This window comes from Osmia lignaria, chromosome 6 (assembly GCF_051020975.1).
Source record: "Osmia lignaria lignaria isolate PbOS001 chromosome 6, iyOsmLign1, whole genome shotgun sequence".
NCBI classification, from domain to species: domain Eukaryota; kingdom Metazoa; phylum Arthropoda; class Insecta; order Hymenoptera; family Megachilidae; genus Osmia; species Osmia lignaria.
In genome coordinates, this window is record NC_135037.1 from 9,598,131 (window position 1) to 9,616,774 (window position 18,644).

The 18,644-nt window shown below is 49.3% G+C and overlaps 1 protein-coding gene across 2 annotated transcripts in view; it reads left to right on the forward strand.

Annotated features, from left to right (window-relative positions):
* Positions 1 to 18,644, forward strand: part of LOC117607798 (protein pangolin, isoforms A/H/I/S) — a 165,034-nt gene that overhangs the window by 14,339 nt on the left and 132,051 nt on the right. For both annotated transcript variants that reach the window (XM_034331926.2, XM_076688544.1), the window contains exon 3: positions 8,712 to 8,815. In XM_034331926.2, the coding sequence (XP_034187817.1) occupies positions 8,712 to 8,815 (104 nt within the window). The remainder of the gene's footprint in view (positions 1 to 8,711; positions 8,816 to 18,644) is intronic.

The following is an 18,644-nucleotide window of genomic DNA, read 5'->3' on the forward strand; positions in this document are numbered from 1 at the left end:
CCCCCCGGTGTCACTGTGCTCGCCACCTTTTCGTCGATGGTCACAGAGGTTCGCTTTGGACCGAGAATGCACCGATATGGCGTGTACGAGGAGAGAAAGAGAGAGCAACAATGAGAGGGAGGAAAGGGAATGGGGGAAAAAGAGAGAAATGTAGAGGGAAGAGGACACCGGGAGTACGAGGAACGGTGAGAGAGGGAAAGAAAGTTGAAGAGATAGTGGTAGGAGTGGGTGCCCGTGTGTCTCCTTGCCCCCACTTGGTGGTCACTCGGGCCCAGTGGGACCCGTTCCCCTCGTTCCTTAGCCAGCCCCGAGGCCAAGAACGCGCAGGGCCGTAGGCCCCAACCTCGGTACCGTCGGCTACTCTCGCGTACCTTTTGCGGCGTTGCCGAGTCCTCTTTCGATCACTTGCTCCTCGCACTCTCGTTTCGACGAGAAGGAGCCCCGCTTTCGCATAAATTACCACTGCAAGCCTGTACGAACCATTTCGACGCGTCGCGTATGGGCGCACGCGCGCCCATGGCCCTTTCGTGTACGCGGGAGAATTGATTTGAGCGGAGCAAACGGAGGCGCGCTCGCGTAAATGTGTTCTACACTCTTCTAGCTAGTTTTCTTGCCCCGATTCAACCAGTTTTCTCGCGGACGAGAACGCGTGGTCGAGAGTGCAGCGTGGCGAAATTTATGGAGGACGGATCGTGTCACGAGATCCGGTGGCAGCACACACAGCTGCTCGCATCCAGCAGGTGTATTTGTGTGCTCGTTAACTCGTAATGGAGATTGCCACCTTAGATTCTCGACCACCCGTGTTTCCGTCGAATTCACCTCTCGTTCCCGAGTCGTACGCGTCAAGAGCCTGCCGCGTCAAACGAGTTCGTTCCCGAGATCCCTCTAAGCTCCCTGTACCCTGGAACGTCGATGACGACGACGACGACGACGTCGCGCGTTAAACGATGCAATTCTCGAGAGAAAAATCAGCGATCGTTCTTCGGAACCAGTATAATTCGCCTGGAGCTTGACCGCGACAGTCTCTTATTTGAATTTCTCGCTCGGTCGCGAACGGACCGGCTCGTAAATTCGTGTGTCGAACGGGCGTCCTGCGCGTCGCGAACCCGCCGAGGCGCCCGAGAATTCGATTCCGTAAGAACGGATGTGTTGGCCAGCCTCTCGAATACTCCTTTCCGGACGGAAGGTCGTCGGACCGAAAATATCACGCGTGCACGCCCCGACGAATTCCTCGGCTAGTTTATTTCTTTCTGGAAATCACGCGTTTCTGCGTCGACGTTTGACTAAACATATACAGAAGGCAGAACGTTCGCCACCCTTCCCCATTTTTCTTTACCTCTATTCGTTTCTACGTTATGCCTACGGAGGTACCCTTTACACCATCCATTTTCATGACAATCGGGTTTAGATCGTTTCACCGGACTGTCAAAACTTGGAAACCTTTGCCTACCTGTGCAGCGATAGTCCCTGAAGAAATTGTCCCGTCAGCGGGGTCTTATTGTTGCCCGAGCGACACCGATCTCTCCGATAGTCTCTGGATCGAGGCGTCGAAGGACGTCTTTTGCCATTTGCTATTGCAATCGGACGCTTGTTCGGTGCTAGAGATTCTCAGGCCGGTTAGTGCGTCGTTTTGGAGCACTCGAATGGTCGATGGATCTCGAACAATGGACTGCGAGCGCCACTTAATCGATGGATCGACACTCGAAACCTTTTCTATTTCAATCGACCCACGAATCCACGCGTTTATCCTAAGACACGGGGAAGAAGCATCAACCCCCTAGCCCGACATCATGTTCGAATTAAAAACTCATCAGCTACTTTGTCTTTATAGTTGACTCTCGCACCCATCACGCTCTCGCTTTCTTCTGAATCTTCCGAAGGCGATCCCGGTTATCTCAGCTTTATCTCGTCCCATTACAATCTTAAAGTCTCGGCCATGAAAGCAGAGGGAGCGTGCGTGCTCCGCTTTCTCGCGTTATTACCGCGTTCCTCTCGTACTCTCCTTTTATCTTGATCTCTTCGGCGGAATACGGGGCGCGCGAACCTCGTAAAATTCTCGAAACGAGAAGCATGATCGAGGGGCGCCAGCTTGGATTCCTCTCGCCCTCTGACCGGTTCGAAAACACGCGACCCTGTTTATTATATCCCAATCGCGATATTTTGCCGCGAGACGACGCGACGGGTAGATTTACGTATGCACGCGAGGGAAAAGAATTGGTGGATTTTGGCAATGGTAAATGGTGTTTCGAAGCCTGCGAGGACTGGCCTTAGCAGCCTTGGTCGAAGCCAGGCGCTGGCACGGCACCCATTGTCCGCGCCGTCTCTTGTTACGAGACGAGACGAGCCGGTCAGAGGGACGAAGAGGATCACTCGCGAGTGCGAACGAGAGGGAGAAGGAGAGGAGAGGAGAGGAGAGAGCCAGAGAGTGAGGCAACCAAGGCGGCGGTCAAACAGGCAGACCCAGGCTCCTTTCCTCCTCCGTTCTTTTCCTTCTTCTGCTTCTCTCCGTGCGCCTCCTCTTCGTCTTCTCTTTCTTTTGTTGCTTTCCTTCGCGCGGCTCTCTTGCCATGCCGGGGACCGTGCCCGAGTCAAAACCCACCTATGTGTGCCTGGCAAGGGCCCCCGGCAGTAGGTCTCTTGCCTCGAGGCCCATGGCCTCTCTTCTTCTTTCTCTTCCACCACCGACCCCGTCACCCTCTTTCTTCCTCCCTCTTCCTCGCGCGTTCATTCGATCGCAACGAGAAGAGGGCAGAGGCTGGAAAGCTCCTTCAGCCTGGGTCCAACTTGAGATCCCCCGGTCGAGCAAAGTTTTCGTGAGTCCGTCGCGACGATACCGATGACGGGACTTGAACATTTCTCGAGAGGTTTCATTTTCGTGGGGTCCGCAGGAAATTTATGTCTGTCCAGAGAGAAAGAGAATGGTACGGGTGATTCTTCGGGGGTCCGTTTCAAGGATCTCCCTCGGTTGAATTATGGAAATCGACTCGCCCGTTTGTGTTTTGTAATTTCACCGGAATAGCGTCGGGAGAGTCGTGTTTCTCAATGGCGAAGTTTCGAAATTTCAGCCGAGCTCGTTGCTCCTCTCGGAGGTACGCGTTTCGAGAGAGCACACAAATATCTCGTGGAAATCGTGTATCGAACGTTGGTCCTCCTGTATCTCTGATCGCGTTTGGAATCCAGACCGCATCGACGTCCATCCAGCAACAACAGCTTTTTGATTGCTTCGATCGGTGAAACGTGTGGCGTTGCTTGACGTTGCTCGGCGTTCTCTCGGATTCTAACCAGCTAGCACGTCGCCAGGCCTCGAGTACGTGACAGTGGGTCCGGCCTCGAAGCCTGTCAGGAATCTCCGGGACCCATTACGAGGGTGCGCCTACTTGCTGATCTTTTATACGACGAAAACCCGTTCCGTTGTCTCGGATCGGTCGGCGCACGTGCGCTTTTCCGAGCCCTTGTCTCCTCTGTCTTTTACTCGCGAACGCCATCGCGCGGCAACTAGTTTCGCTCGTCCGCCTTTATATTATGCAAATTCTCAGCGAACGATAATGAGATTCCGTCCTCGCCTCGCCGATAAATAATCGTCGGTCTAGCTTTCTAATGAAAATCACTGTCATCCTGGCGAAAATCGTACGCCGAACCTCTTAGAACTCTCCCATCGAACGATACGTCATCGAGAGCTCCTCGAGATGTTTCCCTTCGTGTCCTATCGACCGGAAGACGGACGTTTTCCCGGGAAATTTATCGTAAAGTTAAACAGCAGTCGGTAACCACGAGGACATGGCACTTGTTGCACAAAGCGTGTCTGCAGACGAAATTTCGGGGTCCTTTCGCTCGGTAGTTCCTCGTACACGGACCTCCCGCGTCGAGGGTCACCAGGTTACACGTTGCCATGCATTCTCGTTTCGCCGTTTTACCGAAATCGTCTCCTCCGTAAGAAACCCGACTCCTGGATTTCTCGGAGCCATTCGCCTGGTCCTCTCCTTTTCCTACGGCCTAATCTGATCCGCCCGGATATTCTGGTAAAAAGATACGAACCGCGAACTGCGATCTCGTGGACGCGGTGAAATCATGGGTAGACTTGGAGTTTTCCTCTCGAGGAAGGGAACGACGATGGTACGGGGCCACTGTTCGTTCCCAAGGAGCGTGACTAAGAGCGATGTCATAGGTTTTCACCGGACAATCGTCGGAGAAAATTGCTCGGCGCAAACAAGCGGGCATCTGCGGCCAAGACGAGGCACTTGTTGCACAAAGGGTATATATCGGGGGACGAAAATTCTTGGCCGTGGTAACCTCTCTCTACCCTTCGATTTCCCTTGCTTCAGGCCCCCTGTGTCGAGGGGTCACGAAACGTCCCTGGACGAGAGGCACAAGTACGGATTTCTATTGACACAGGCCAATAGGGCCTGGCCTCTGGACTCCGCAGGAATCTCTACGATCCTTTCTGGACGTCCACGATCGAGGGAGGGGGTGCCGTAATCCTTGGCCTTTTTTTTTCTTCATCGATGCCTCGGTTTCTCCCTTGGGAGACGAGAGAGCCTGATAAATCTGCGAGGATTCAGTCCTCGGGAAATCGTATTCTTGGCACGCATCGAATCATAGAATTAATTCCAGTCGGAGGAAAGTTTCTTTTCTTTGGATAAAATGAAGGATGAAAATTCATAGTTTAGAATGTGTTCTTGGTATTCGCCCTCACGCGTAAGGACTTTCTTCTACATATCTTTCTTAGAAGAAAAATGTCCCACGAGAACAGAGATATTTTTGGGAATCTTTTAATGCAGCAATAACAAAAATTGGAGGGTACATTAAATTTCAGTTTCACTTTCCTGTTTTTTGTTATTCAAGTTTCACGGGTCTAAAAGGAAGAAAAAATTACAAAGTGTCCGAGTTCGGTTATGCGAATTTGAGAACCACCGGGTTGCGGTGCAGTGTCGGCAGGTCGGTAGGTAGGCATATAGCGTTGATGGACCAGAGCTAATCTAAAAATCGCCGGAACTTCACAATTATAGTAATTTACCAGCCGACAACAAGCTGTACACACAAGCTTGCCCTGTAATGGCATTAACGGCACGCTCTTTCGCTCCCGTGTCCTTTTTAGCCGGAATCCAGGCCCGATTCGGGGCTGAAAATCGACCGGGGGTCGACTTCTTTTACGATCACACATTCGCCAAGGTGTCGTCGCGTCTCCGGTCTCGTGTTTAGTCGCGCGTTTCGGAGCACGTGAAATATTCTCGAGCTTCTTCGATTCTTTTATCCGTCTCGAGTTTGTGTCGTGATCACAAACGAAGTCTGCCTCGTTACCGAACCTCGCGATCATCATTGTCGCCCCTCTTGCCGCGAGATCGCGAAAAGAGGTGAAAAAGGAAAAGGGCGGGAAAAAATGGGAGAAAGAGAACGGGACAGGATATAGAGGTTTATCGTTTGTCACAGAGGCTCGGAGCCATCGTTTTTTTTTCCCTCCATCAAACGAAAAATCATCCACGGTCGCAGACAATGCACTCGCGAGTACTCGGCTCGAAATCGAGGGCACTCATCACATGCAAATCCATAATAATCTCTTCGCGGCTTCCGCTCTTTGCCTCCTCTGTTCTAATGGTGCCTTTCCAAGAATCGTCGATGCAGAACCACGGGTTACCATTCCGGACCCGTGTTGGATATTGTTTAAGAACCCGTACATATCCCAGAGCCTCTGGGTGCGCTGTGGTTTTCTCTGCTACGCTGCTTCCGGTCGAGATACCCGATGGACGCGTTTCTCGAAAATTGCGTTCCCTCCTCTATCCTTGTTATTTGCCACTGTTTCGTTGTTTATCATTTCTAGGAGATCCAACGCTGTTATTGTATAATGAGTCTCAAAGGGAACGTAGTTCAGAGAATTATTTTTTTTAGATTTGTTAGAGGAATTTTTTTTTTAAATTCGCTAGAGTAGTTACAGGAATAGGGTATTAACCCCTTGGACCATCCTGTGCACAAATATTTTTGAAACGATATTTAAATTTTGCAAATGAATTTCTCTATATCATAATCAAATAATGAAAGCGCGAAAGAGTTAAGTAGTATCTACCGGTTCGAATCGCAAAAAATCTTGGTCTCGTTCGTTCGGTTCGGCGAACGTGTGACGAGGTCTCGGTGCATTGTGTGCCCGGGGGTATCTATAATTACCGTCCCGAAGTATTATTCCAACAAGACTGCGAGGTAAACAAACCCGTGCAGCAGAGGGAAGGAAGAGGAGTAGATGGGAGGCGAGACGAGAGAACACGGCCACGAACTTGCAGTTGTCTGTCGGTATAGCTCCGCGTGGAAGGCCGATGGAACGCAGCAGGACGAGCGGAGGAGGAGGCATGCTGATCGTGATGGAAAGGATGCGGTTGGAACCCGGGGTTCGTGGGGCAAGGGAGAGTGGACCGAGCTGGCAATAAACTTTGGCGCGAGGAGTGTGGCGCACATGTGCATCGCTCAGGATATGCATTCGAAAAGAGAAAAGAGAGAAGCGCACTTTGCCCGCGAAACAACGCTTCCTTTTTCCTGCTGCACCGGCGAATTTTCCAGTCGTTCATCGTCGCTTTATTTCTACTTTGATCGATCGATCGTATTTATTATAAATTGTACCAGCAATTTTACACGACACCCCGAGTAGTGCATACATTTTCAGTAACAAAACAAATAGAAGTCGAAGGAAAAAAGAAACCGTGCTCGTCCAGTTAGTTAGCTGTCGTCAGCTGTTCAGACTCATCGGTTCGAGGACAATTTCGAAGACAGAGCTTGCGCCCGTCTCGTGGTAACCGCGATCATCGGTTCCAATAAAATCGAGAGTTTACGGGTTGCCGGGAGGGGATCCAGGACAAATTCGCGAAAGATTTAGCGACGTTTTATCGCGAGTCGAGTCGTTGCCGAACGTACCGTCGCGGCTGCTCGTAAACGGATAAAACTTTCATTAAATGCAAAGCCTATTTGCTCTGGCGATCAGCGAGTCGGCGTCGGCGACGAGGTTCCTTCTCGCGCGAGTCGCTTTTCATCGAGTCTACGTGGCCGTGATAAAACGAGAATCCGGCACGATTCCGACGAAACTGTTCTCTGGCCGCGTACAAGCGCGCGTGCTTGTCGCGTTATTTATAGAGTCGCGTAGCTGACAATTTAATCGTCCGCAGTCGTGTGAATTGCGCCGATCCGTACGGTCGACTCGCGCGTGTTCGCGTCTTAATAAGTTGGAGCAGAACACGAGATGCCGGCCGCTCCTCTTCGCTTGCGCGCTGGAAAAGGTCAACGGTCTCGCGTCGAGGGACGATCGAGATCATCTCTTCGCGGACGGACGGCACTCGAACCAACGAAGAATTAACTCTTTCATGGTCGACGATGCGAGCTCGCGTTTAACGCGGCTGTGACCGCGTGTGCTGCCGAAGTATTAATTAAACGAGCGGCTATCCGCCGCGTGAAACGACTGATTTATCACCGTTTACCGCTACCCTGCCTCTTCGATCGCGTTGCTTTTCTCTCGCGGATCGTCGCATGCTTTACAACTTATTTACAACTTATTTATGGTGGTCCCGGTTGGCGAGTGTTAAATTTTGATTTGATGAAATTTTTGTAAAATGGTACCGCAAAGAAGAATTCGCTACCGCGGTGATACTTTCTGCCCATAAAATAATGGCGTTGCCGATCACCTAAAGATCCTCGTTGGCGAGAACGATAAGATCTAGCCGGGCGGAGTGGAAGAAGGAACGGTTCGACGATGCTAACTGGAGGGCTCAGTCGGTCGAGATCGAGAGGCGATGCTTATCAGTTCGAATCCTGAAAGCAGGTTTCTGCCTGTTGAAACGATCGAGTTTCGCGGAACGGACGAACTCGTGCGATTCTCCAGCGGATGGGATCCGCCTTCGACATCGGGACAGCAGGATCCGAGGCGCTGGCTGCCTGCTGCCTGCTGCCGGCAGCTCCGAGAGGAGAGAGATGATCGGTATCGGTTCTTCGAGTCCTTCGTGCGGATTCTTGTTGCTCGCCGCGATCCAGTTTCGCGGAACGGATAAACTCGAAAGGTTTCTTCGGCATCGGTATATATCCATCGTGTGGATACGTTAAAGGACAGAAGGAGGGTGGTGATGGTCACGGTGAACGAGGGATAAGAGGAACGAGCTAGTTTCTCGGGGCAACTTTTCCGCCGTGTTGTATGTAGGTACTCGCGAATTAAAAGCATTAAGCGAAACTGGTTTAATGGAGACGCGAAATGGGTGGAGAGGACAGGATGGTTTCTACCGATTGGGAGGAAGCGTCGTACTGCATGGCGTGCGAACAGCTGCGTCTAATTGCCAAGGGGAGCTCGTTTACGCAGGATTATTCGAACAGTATTTAAACGCGAGTCTGGCGAATAAGCGTGCGAGAATAAATGTCGATAGAAGAGGCGATAAGAAGGAAGATCGTTCCGGATTTCGCGCTTGCCAACCAGTCCCGATTCGACTTCTTCCCAATGGCCAACGGCTTACGGTCAATGCAAACTTTATTTCTTCTTAGTCGTTTCATCTCGAGAATTATTGAATCGTGAGTCATAAAGGAGCAGCACCGGAGAATGTCAAATATTTTTTTCCAATTTTTTATCATACCAAAATATGTACTTAGAATGGAATATTTTTGAATGGGGAAAAAGTTGATTAAACAAGGAAATATTATAATTGTAATTGACGAGTCAGACGTACTCACCTGTTTCTTTTTTATTTGTCGAACAGGTAAGGTGGACCCGACGCCGCATACCTCGTCGTTCAACATGGGCTACCTCGTTTCGCCGTACCCCTACCCCAATGGCGCCGGAGGACCCATTCCTGTGTCTATGGTGAGTGTTTGTCATTTTATTGTTTCCCGTATCGTTTTACCTGTTCGAGAAAAGAGCTCAAGGACAACGGCGAACATGTCCGTGGGTTTCAAGGTCTATGCTACCTTCCAAACTCCTATACTTTTTAAACCCTTTAACCGAAACTTTGACAACGACGAATTCTGTCCTTGGCTGTACATACACTCGATTTCGCTAGCAAAATCAAGGAAGAATCAAGCAGGCCGTGTCGCGTCTCTTTTGTTCGTCAGCGTGCAAGTTGGAGGCGGTTCTGGTCCGCGCCCTTTGAGAATCGCGATTCCCCTATTGATTTATGGTGGCTACAAATTGGATCCACGATTTATTTACGAGCAAACGTTGGCGCGCTCGCGGGACCGATGATAAAGTGTTGCTCGAAACGGCACTTTAGAATTGTTTCTCCTTCCGCGACGCTCGTTGCCCGCCACGTTTAAACAATTAATCGCGTGTCGGTGGTGCTATGCCATTCTTAGATTGCTGGAAATTCAATTTTTCATATATAATTCCTGTTTGCGTGCAGCGAGAAATTAATGGATCTGGTATCCAGAGGAAAAGCAAAAGTGCAGTTGGCGCTATTAGCGATTACGCGAATGGAATCTGTCTGTGCGTGAAATCGTTCCTGTTCGAGAGAGCTCGTTTCGCGAACGATTTACAATAGCGATTTAACGAGGGATCCGCGTTCAAATAGAAAAGGTATGACTCGGTGGGGAGGGGTTAAAAAAACCGCATCGATGGGGTAAAATCAAGAGGACACACACACGCCGTCTCTCTCGCGCTCTTTGGCAACGGGATGAATGAAATTTGCAGATTCGCTGGTACGCACGTGTCGCGAGTGGCATTGTTGCGCCGAATGGCGAGGTGTGCGTGCGCGAGTTTGCACAGACGGCTAATTCGACCGCGGCGAAGCATGACGTCGCTAAATAATGGACAAAATTGGGTCGATTCGGTGTTAAAAAGAGCGTGACACGGCAGATTCTGCGTTTTCTGCCCGACCGAGCGCTGCCCGCAAACTCGTTTCCGAGAGGCTCGTCGATTCTTCACGCTCGCACAGCCGACACCGCGAGACGAACATTAATTTTCCGCGACTCGCAACTCCACTACGGTGCCGGGTATCGATCATCCTCCACGTCGGGTAGCTGTCTCAGAAAATTGACGAACCGTGAAAATTATGAAATTGTATATGTATATACCGAGGGGTTGTTTTTGAAAATAGCGACCTAAATTAAACCTAACAAAAATGGAATAACAGCCCATCATTTGCTGTACTAACTTAAATTAGGTAAAAACTTGTACGTTGAAAGTTAGCGATTTAGCAGGGAAAATAATCAGTCGATAGTGGCATGAAGGCGAAATAGGCAGTGCACCCTTTCCTTAATTTTCTAATGGAATCGCGCCCAAGTGGTTGGCGGACTGGTAATGAGCCGTAAATAAAATTAGACCGAGTGAAGGATCGCGTGACGTAGCTAAGAACTCAAGAGTGCCTATTGAGCTCTCTTCAACTGCTCGGAACTTGATGAACCACCGGCCTACCCAGCGATGGTCAGCAACGCTTCCGACTCGCTGGCGGTTCTCGCTCTTTCTCTCTTTCCATCTCTCTCTCTCTCTCTCTCCGTCTCTCCTTTCTTGCTGGATATCCCCACTAAACCATGAGCAACCAGTCTGGTTTTCTCTTTCCCTTTTCCTCTCTTCGTCGCTCTCTTGGCCCGTACCTTGTCTCGGATTTACCTACCTCGGGCACTCATCTTCTACCATGTCATTATGTCGTTATTTCCGACAACGAGCGTGTCTCGACGAACCCTCGTACGCTCGCCTCCGACAGAAATGGGCGCGAAAGCAGTTTCGCCCGAAATCCCGGCTACAAACGCGTTCTCCTCGTGAATGAACCCTGACGACCGCATTGTCGCGGTTCATCTTTCGAATAGAATCACGAGACCGGTGCAGCAATTTGTCAATGGACGCTCCTAGCTTGATTATTTTTCTTTCTCGTTTGTCCTCCTTTCTCGCCTGGTTGACCTGGTGCCCATTGTTCTTACGGAATTACCTGGTTATTAGTTTAACTATAATCAACGGAGGCACGAAGACAGGTCGTTTCATATTCAACGGGGTTGATCGACTTCCATGGATTTTTCTTTCGCTGAAGATTCTGAAGTACTGAATTAAAAGGCTGGTTTTCCCACATGCTCCGTGTCGATTAGAATCACGCGGAACGATCCGTTGCCAACAATTTCGAGTCGTTTCGAAGCGTTTCGAAGGAATGTTGGTAGCGCCGAGGTTATCTAGTGAGCACGTGTCGTGTGTACGGGGGTCGCAGCTCGACCAGATGAAACCGTTCGCAAGGGACTATCGAGTAGCCTGGTCGTTGGGTGTTTGCAGGTGCGATCTTCGCTGATTAAGCACCACCACGACGACGATAATTTGCTAAACAACGCGTGTACCGTGGTGGGTGCTCTTTGCGGAATACAAAGTGCCTTGGCAACGCCTTTGAGAGGTGTAGTACACCGGGCGAGGTTTCGTGGCCTGGGCTTTCACGATAAAAGGCCGCGCTTAAAATGGCAATTAGGTTGACCAAGAATCCAATGGCAGATTCTTAGGAACTCGCGAACAAATTGGACTGCATTCTTTCCGCGTTGAATATATTTTCGCGTTGCGCTGCTTCGAATAGCTCGCTCGCTTGCGCCGGCTAAATTTATACGATTCCAATTGAAATTTTAATCAGCTTTGCTACTTTGAGAAAGAATTGTGGAATTTCTGCAGGTGTGTCTCATTTTTGCAGTTTACTCATTTATCTCGCGCGATTATCAATACTGAATTTTCGATGTCTGATCCGATCCGTCGTTTTGTACAATATCTGGTAAAGAGTAGAGAAACCCTTGTAACAATTCCTGAAATCCTCGTTGTTTCGTACCTAAAAGGGAAGGATGCCAGCACATCCGTACCTTTTTAGGGGCATTCTTTGAACGATAGTCGCCGGAAGAAGAAAAAAAAGGGAACGGGTCTGAAGCGATCGATAGCGGACGGTGTTCTTGGACCGCGTCGCGAGTAGTCGCGAGTTTGCGAGACTCGTTCTCGCCATTAACGCGCGAACATAGCGCAGGCGGCACGTTTGCGCGTCGAACATCGTCGTGTAATGTCGCGGCGAGAGAGAAGAGGAGAGAATGGTCGCCAGCTAACGGTGACAAAGGAACAACGATGCCTAGAATTCGTGCAGCCGTCGAAAAACAACGGGAGGGAAAGGCGCGAGGAGGACGGTGGTGGCTCGTGGTAACAGGAAGACCAGGGAGGAAACGAACACGAGCTCGGAAAAAAAAGAAAAAAGCAACAGAGAAAGATAGATAGATAGATAGATAGATAGAGAGAGGGAGAGAAAGAGGAAAAGCGTGTGGTACGCGTACGGAAACGCGCAAACGTGGCACCAATTAAAAAAGAACTCGATTCTACGGGGTTGCTGAAAATAACGGGCGTATCGGAGCGCAGTTTTGCGAGAAAAAGGAGCGAGAGGGAAGTAGAAAAAAAGGGGTGCGAGAGGAGAGGAAGAGAGATGTACGTTAGGTAGAGAAACAGAGAACGCGACGACGACCTGCTGTGGGGGGTTGTTGCGCGGCGAAGGGAGTAGGGTTTGGGGTCGGTGGATGTACGTGAAATCCAAAACCCTTATATTAAAACACAGGCCAGCCAACCAGCCACGGCGCGTTTAATTCAAAACAATATAATGGGCGCAGCTACACGCATAGCTGTATTCTTGCTTCTCTCTCTCTTTCTTTCTTTCTCCGTTTTTCACGAGGTCCACGCTGTGCCCGCTCGAACACACGTATACCAAACGGGCAGCGAAAATGTTCGCATTAAGAGAGAACGCTTATAATGCGACTGGCTCGGCTCGCTGGTCCCTGGTGCCTCCACTGTGGTTCCTTAGCCGGGCCCAGAGAAGGTAGACTTGCCGCTACGGAGCACGGAGATGGTGACGATGGTGACGATGGTTTTGTCGTGGAACCGAGGGGCTTTGTCTGTCCGCTCCGGCGGAAGACCAACGGCATTGTTCTCATTGTTTCGAGACACGAGCGAATGAGAAGGAGGCCGAGGGGTGTTGAACGGGCCTGCTTGTACACCGTGCACGCCAAAGATGCCCCCGTGATACATACCTATCCCCGCGTTTAGTACTTCATCGTGTGCCCTTCTCGCACCGTGAACACCGTCCTCTTTGCTAATTGTTTGCCAATCAGTCCTCTGTTAGTCTAGCTCGTGAGAATAGAGGTTGGCTGTGCTAGGCTTTTCTTGCCCGTATCGGGTAAGATCGTTTTCTTGCCCCGAGCTTGTTCTTCAAAAGATTCAATCTTCATCCAAACTGATGCGGCGAACGGTCAAGATTTCTCCAGCGGGAAGGAAGTTTGTTTCTCGATGTTCCGTCGCTTCGCATAGTCATGAAATTTCTATAGAGACGACGTTGTGAATTTAACACCTGATTGTCAGACGTCGAATCATTTTTATTACGTCCTTGATCAAGAAGCTTCCTGAATCTTGATGTTCGATTAGACGATGACAACGCAGGCAAAGTCTCGTTTGTGAAATCGTAAGGCAACAGACGAAGGAGAAAAAGAAACCAAAAAGGGAGAAAGAAGGAAGCGTTAGGAGTCCGGCTCTGAAGGTCGTAATCTTTTGAATTATGGATCCGATGATGGAATACGAGATAGAGGGTCTACCCCCCGATACATCCTACGACCGCAAATTTTACCTGGTGCGAAGGTGCCATTAGTTTCGGTGTTGGTGGTTAAGCACTTTTGTGTTTAAGGACCTGACCGAGCTCCATCTTCTGTGTACCGGCACAAACCCCGGGGATTGTCCTTTTTCAAGGGATAATACCACGCGGGGACGTTAATGCCAAGATGGCTGCCAAGATACGCGGCTCCATTACGCGAACTACCTAGACCTCTCTCAGCTTGTTCCTTGCTAATTGTTGTCCTGTCCGTTCATTTAACGTGGGAACATTCGCAAGATGCGCGGTCACCGATACCAATCTTGCTTTTACCACGAAAAATCGACCCTAAACGATGTTGTAGCTATGAAATCGTTCAAATTGCCCGTAGAAATAGTTAAAGTTTGTAAATTTGTTTTCGACCCTTTTCCCGAGGAAGGGAATCCTATTTAATGTTGTTTGACAACTGTTTGCTTAGTTTCTTTTTCTTCTTCTTTTTTTTTTTTTAAATAATTTGTCTCGTTGTTTTGGCGTCGTTTTAGGCCGGTCCAGGTTATTTTCGCACGAGGTAGGAGAGTTCGCTCCGACAAATCCTGTCGCTTGCTCATTACGCCCGGTAATTCGACGCGTTTGCGCTCGTGCACTCGTGCACGCGTGCGTAAACCAAGAATACCCAGCCCAGCAGAATTTATTTCCTTGCCGGCGCGCACTCGTATTGGACGCTCGTCCATCTCGCTGTCGAGATTCTCTCCTCGCCGCTTTGGTCGCGCTCGTTTGACATAATCGGCGAGCTGGATTTCAGGAATCTCGTTTGCTCGACGATATTACGCAAGCCTTACGTGCTTGCCGCGATCTTCCGTCTTGGTGGCTGATCGTTCATCTAGCTGAAACGGCCTGGCTATTACTTTTCAACGGGTTTCTCGATCTCCACCCCGACGTGTTTCTGCGGGCTTTTCTCTTTGACGCGTTTCCCCCTTTTCGACCGATGCTATTCGTGCATCACGCGCCACGAGCGTGTACGATTTTAGAAGGGATAGAAACGACCTGGCACGGCAAAAGCTGCCGTTTTCTTCATCTTTCGAATTCCAGTTTATTCGTCAAATTTTCACGCTGTTAGGAGAGATGAAATGATCGACGATGATTTGAAAACTCGTTGACGCATTAAGTGGTTTCTCGAAAATGGTCGAGGATCTTGTTCGATGGGTAACGGAGGGCGAAATGATAATCTTTCTTGCCAAGAATTTCCCTGACTTCCTGTGGTCCTCCCCTCCGCTCGACGAGCTTTTCTTCTGCTCACTTCACGCTGGAATTTCTGGTCGAACGAATTCCAACGTCCCATTTAAGTCGGTCCACTACTCGTTTTTAGTTAACACCTGAGACCTTCGCTTGGTCCCGAGGGTATTTCGGTACAAACGAAAAAAAAAGAAGAAGAAGAGAAAAGGGGGTCCCTTGCACCCTAGTCGAGACTGGGCCGAATGACGCGGCGGTTCCTGAAGGACAAATGAGCCAGAATAAATACCAGGGTGGGCCGTGAATATCGGAGAATGTCCAGAACTAACCACCCTGAAAACGGAAGCCGAGATGTTTGCGATGGACGGGGCTTACGGACAACATGATCATCTCGGTGACTTCTTCTTTGTAAACAGCAATTCGGTGTATCTTCTCAAACAGATCTAGCTCGTATTTTCAGCCAGATTTGTCACAGATTAACCTGGTAATTGAGCATGACGAGTTCATCGGTAAAAGTTCAAGTAAAAGGATTTTCACGAATTAGGGTGTAGTCAGTTTGAAGTGCAAAGCACGCGAGATGCAACATGTTCGCATCGCCCGGTAATTAATTTATCGATCTCCTCTGACTATCTACTTAGAATTTCGGCTGCTTCGCGATTGGACATTATAAAAACTCGTCCAGCTAACCGAGAGGTTGGCTGTACCTGTTCATTTACATTTAATTGGGAAATCAATCTAGCGCAAGGCATCGTTACGGAATATTTATAAGGGCTGCGCTCTGGACCTGCTCCTGTAATACGGCCTTTCAATTTCGTCCGCTCGTTCTTCTTCCACCGATCTTTCCGCGCGACTTCTTTAATCTAGCAGGCACGTTCGCACCCTTTTGCCGTTTTCTGATTAATAATTCAACGTACGATGAAAAATCACCGTGTGTCTTCCACACGTATGCTCTTACTCGGAACCATCGTGTATATCTATAGGATGATCGAAAACGCGTATGCATATTAGTTACCTGGTACAAAGGCGACCTCTCTAGAACCATTATACAGGACGCGGCAAATTTCGTGCCACGAGGGAGAAAAATGATGGCGGTTTGTGAAAAAATATGTATCGATTCATTCGAGAATTTTCATTTTTCCACGATGAGTCAGCGGGATTTTAGCCGCACCCTGTATATCGGCGCGTTTCAAAGCGACACACGCATTGCGCGACACGCGTGGGGTCACCGGCTGTTTCGCCGATCTAAATGGAAAACAATCGTAATTCAGTGGCCGCGTTCACGCCTCGTTAACGGTGACTTAGCGGTGGCTCATGTGGCACGCGAAAAAGCCTGGCGAGCGTAAATCGTATTGTTGCGAACGGCAGCGGAGAACGGAGAAGGGAATGAATCTGTGGTATCGAGCTACCGTCTTGAGAATCTGGGACAATGTCGGCAGTAATTCTAGCTACGGCGTGACGCTGGGAATGCACTCGTGGTTACGAGCTCTTTGTTCGTTCCACTATCTCTCTCTTCGTACGTCTGTCGATGCTCGCCTACCGTATATTTATTAATCGATCGATCGATCGATCGATCGATCGGCAGATCGTTGGCTATCAGACAGTGGCAGCACGCGTTATGGACAGCAGGATCAAGTGGGTCACGTCCGTGCTTACTGTGTGTGGGACTGGTGGATGGGGGCCACTTCGACATGAGATAATCCTTGCTTGACAGCTGCGCGAAGTGCATTGCGCGTGCAGAAACGCCGATATAGACGTTGTGTCATCCTCTTGCTTAGAAATAGGTAGGTAAATTAATTGATTAGGAATTCTATCGATCTCTGAGACCTTTCGACGACGAAGGAAGGTGGTTTAGAGTCGATTATTAGGAAAGCAAACTCGAAACGAGCGCGTACGATAATATTTCGCGGCGTTGTGGCAGGTGGTAGGCGGTTAATAAGAAAATTTACACCTTTACGTCGACTTTTGTTTCGGCAGAAAATTCAATTTACTTGGTATCGTGGCACGGCGAGAGGCGGGATGGTATAAAACTAAGGGCAAGCGAAACCTGTTTACAGAAGTTGGTACCACCCGCGGATCGAAAGTGCCGTTCGTGATTTAAAGGCAATAACGAAGCGTGAACCACGAACAAATTGAACTGCAGGCGTCTCTGGAATTTTTTCGGCTTTCGTTGTCTCTCCTTCCTCTCGTTGCGCTCCTCGAAACGGCTCATCGGCCCGTGTCCGGCTCCAGGTTGAACGAACCTGAATCACGAAATCCTCCGCGCGTCTTCCTCCCTCTTTGTTAACGAGTTACCGATGAATGACCACGTATTTTCTATTTATCGATTCAGGAACAAAGTTTAATACTAAGTTTAAAGTAAGTAGAAGATCCTTTAATCGAAGTAGAAGAACGATCTTCTTCTCTTCTCCTCACCCTTTCCGCTTCTTATTTCTTCGCGTGGGTTATTTTAAGCCCCTCGCCGCAGGAAGTTTATAACACGGCGCACGGTTTCGGACACGAAGAGGCGGTTCCACTTCTCCCTTTGAAAAGACCCGAGAAGACAGGCAACGCTCTTCAAATAGAAAACACATCTCCTCTCCTTCTCCTCGTAATCAGTCGCACCCTAATTTTTCTATTTCCGATGTGTGTCCACTGTTGTTCGTTAGGCTACCACGACTACCGCGCGGTTTCGAGCACACCGTGAAATCGTTAAATCAACCTCCGGCCCATAATATCGTGCAACGAAAATAAATACCGGAGTGCACCCTCGTTTTATCCTCATTCGTTGTCGGCGAATACGAAGAAACTTCTGTTTCGCGATTCTTTAAACGGGAAACGAGATTCTTTAACCCTGGATCACGTCGTGGACCGCAAAGGGTGCAATATCCCCAGGTTTCGTTCGATTCTTCGTTACGGATCGTTGGGAACTCTTAGAAACGGAAACACCGGATAATGGAGAGACTGGCCAGTTTCGAGAAATCGTAAAGTCGAGTTTTTACGGGAAGGGCGCGCAGGTGGGTGAAAATCGGTGCTTCAGGTGGGTGGTTGTCGAGGAGAATGGCGAACACGGTCGTAGCCTGAAAGGGAGAAAAAATCCATTGGGTATAAAAACTAACTTCAGAATTAAAACGAAGTCAGAACCTTAAAGTTCAAATTTTTAATAATCCATTTCGACCACGCGCCACTGCGCAAGAGCACTCGAGATATAGACGAGGAAGAACGTTGAGGGGGCTGTTGCGACTTCAGGTATCTCGAAGCGATAACGTTACCTGCCCGGAGAGAGAATGATCGATCACTCTGCTAGCTAGTGATTCAGGAGAGCAGAGAGTCACCGTATCTTCCCGATACAGGGTGTTAAGAAAACAATGGTCCTCGCGTCAATCGGCGATAAGAATTTTCCTTATGAATGAATTTCCATAACGTGACAATTTATGGCTCTGTACGAGGGATGTATATTAGGTCAATTTTTTGGAGCACCTTGATTTTCTGACCGTGACCATTATTTTTTGAACGTCCTGTACAATTTCTCGACCATTGGCCGGCTTCTGAAGACCATGGTAGAACATTTAGCCGTAAAGAGGGTTGGAAAGTAAATGGAAATGACGCGTTCATTATCTGTCGCGGAGGAAGAAGCGGTCGGAAAGGTGGGCTAATGAGGTACGCATAGTTGTCCGAGCGATGATCGATCTGTAAGGTGTCACGGATGAATTTTATCGGTCAATGTTTGTAGACGCACGACGACCCGTTCGAGAGAGGAAACGGGCAGGCGATTCGTCGTCGGTTCGTGTTCGATTAGATAAAAATAGTGTTTGTTGCTTGTTTATTGGGCTGGGATCGGGCGAAGTGAACGGATGCAACGAGGCACACGCGGTTGAAAGAGACCGTCGACCGCATTGGCATTTGCATCATTCACCTTGA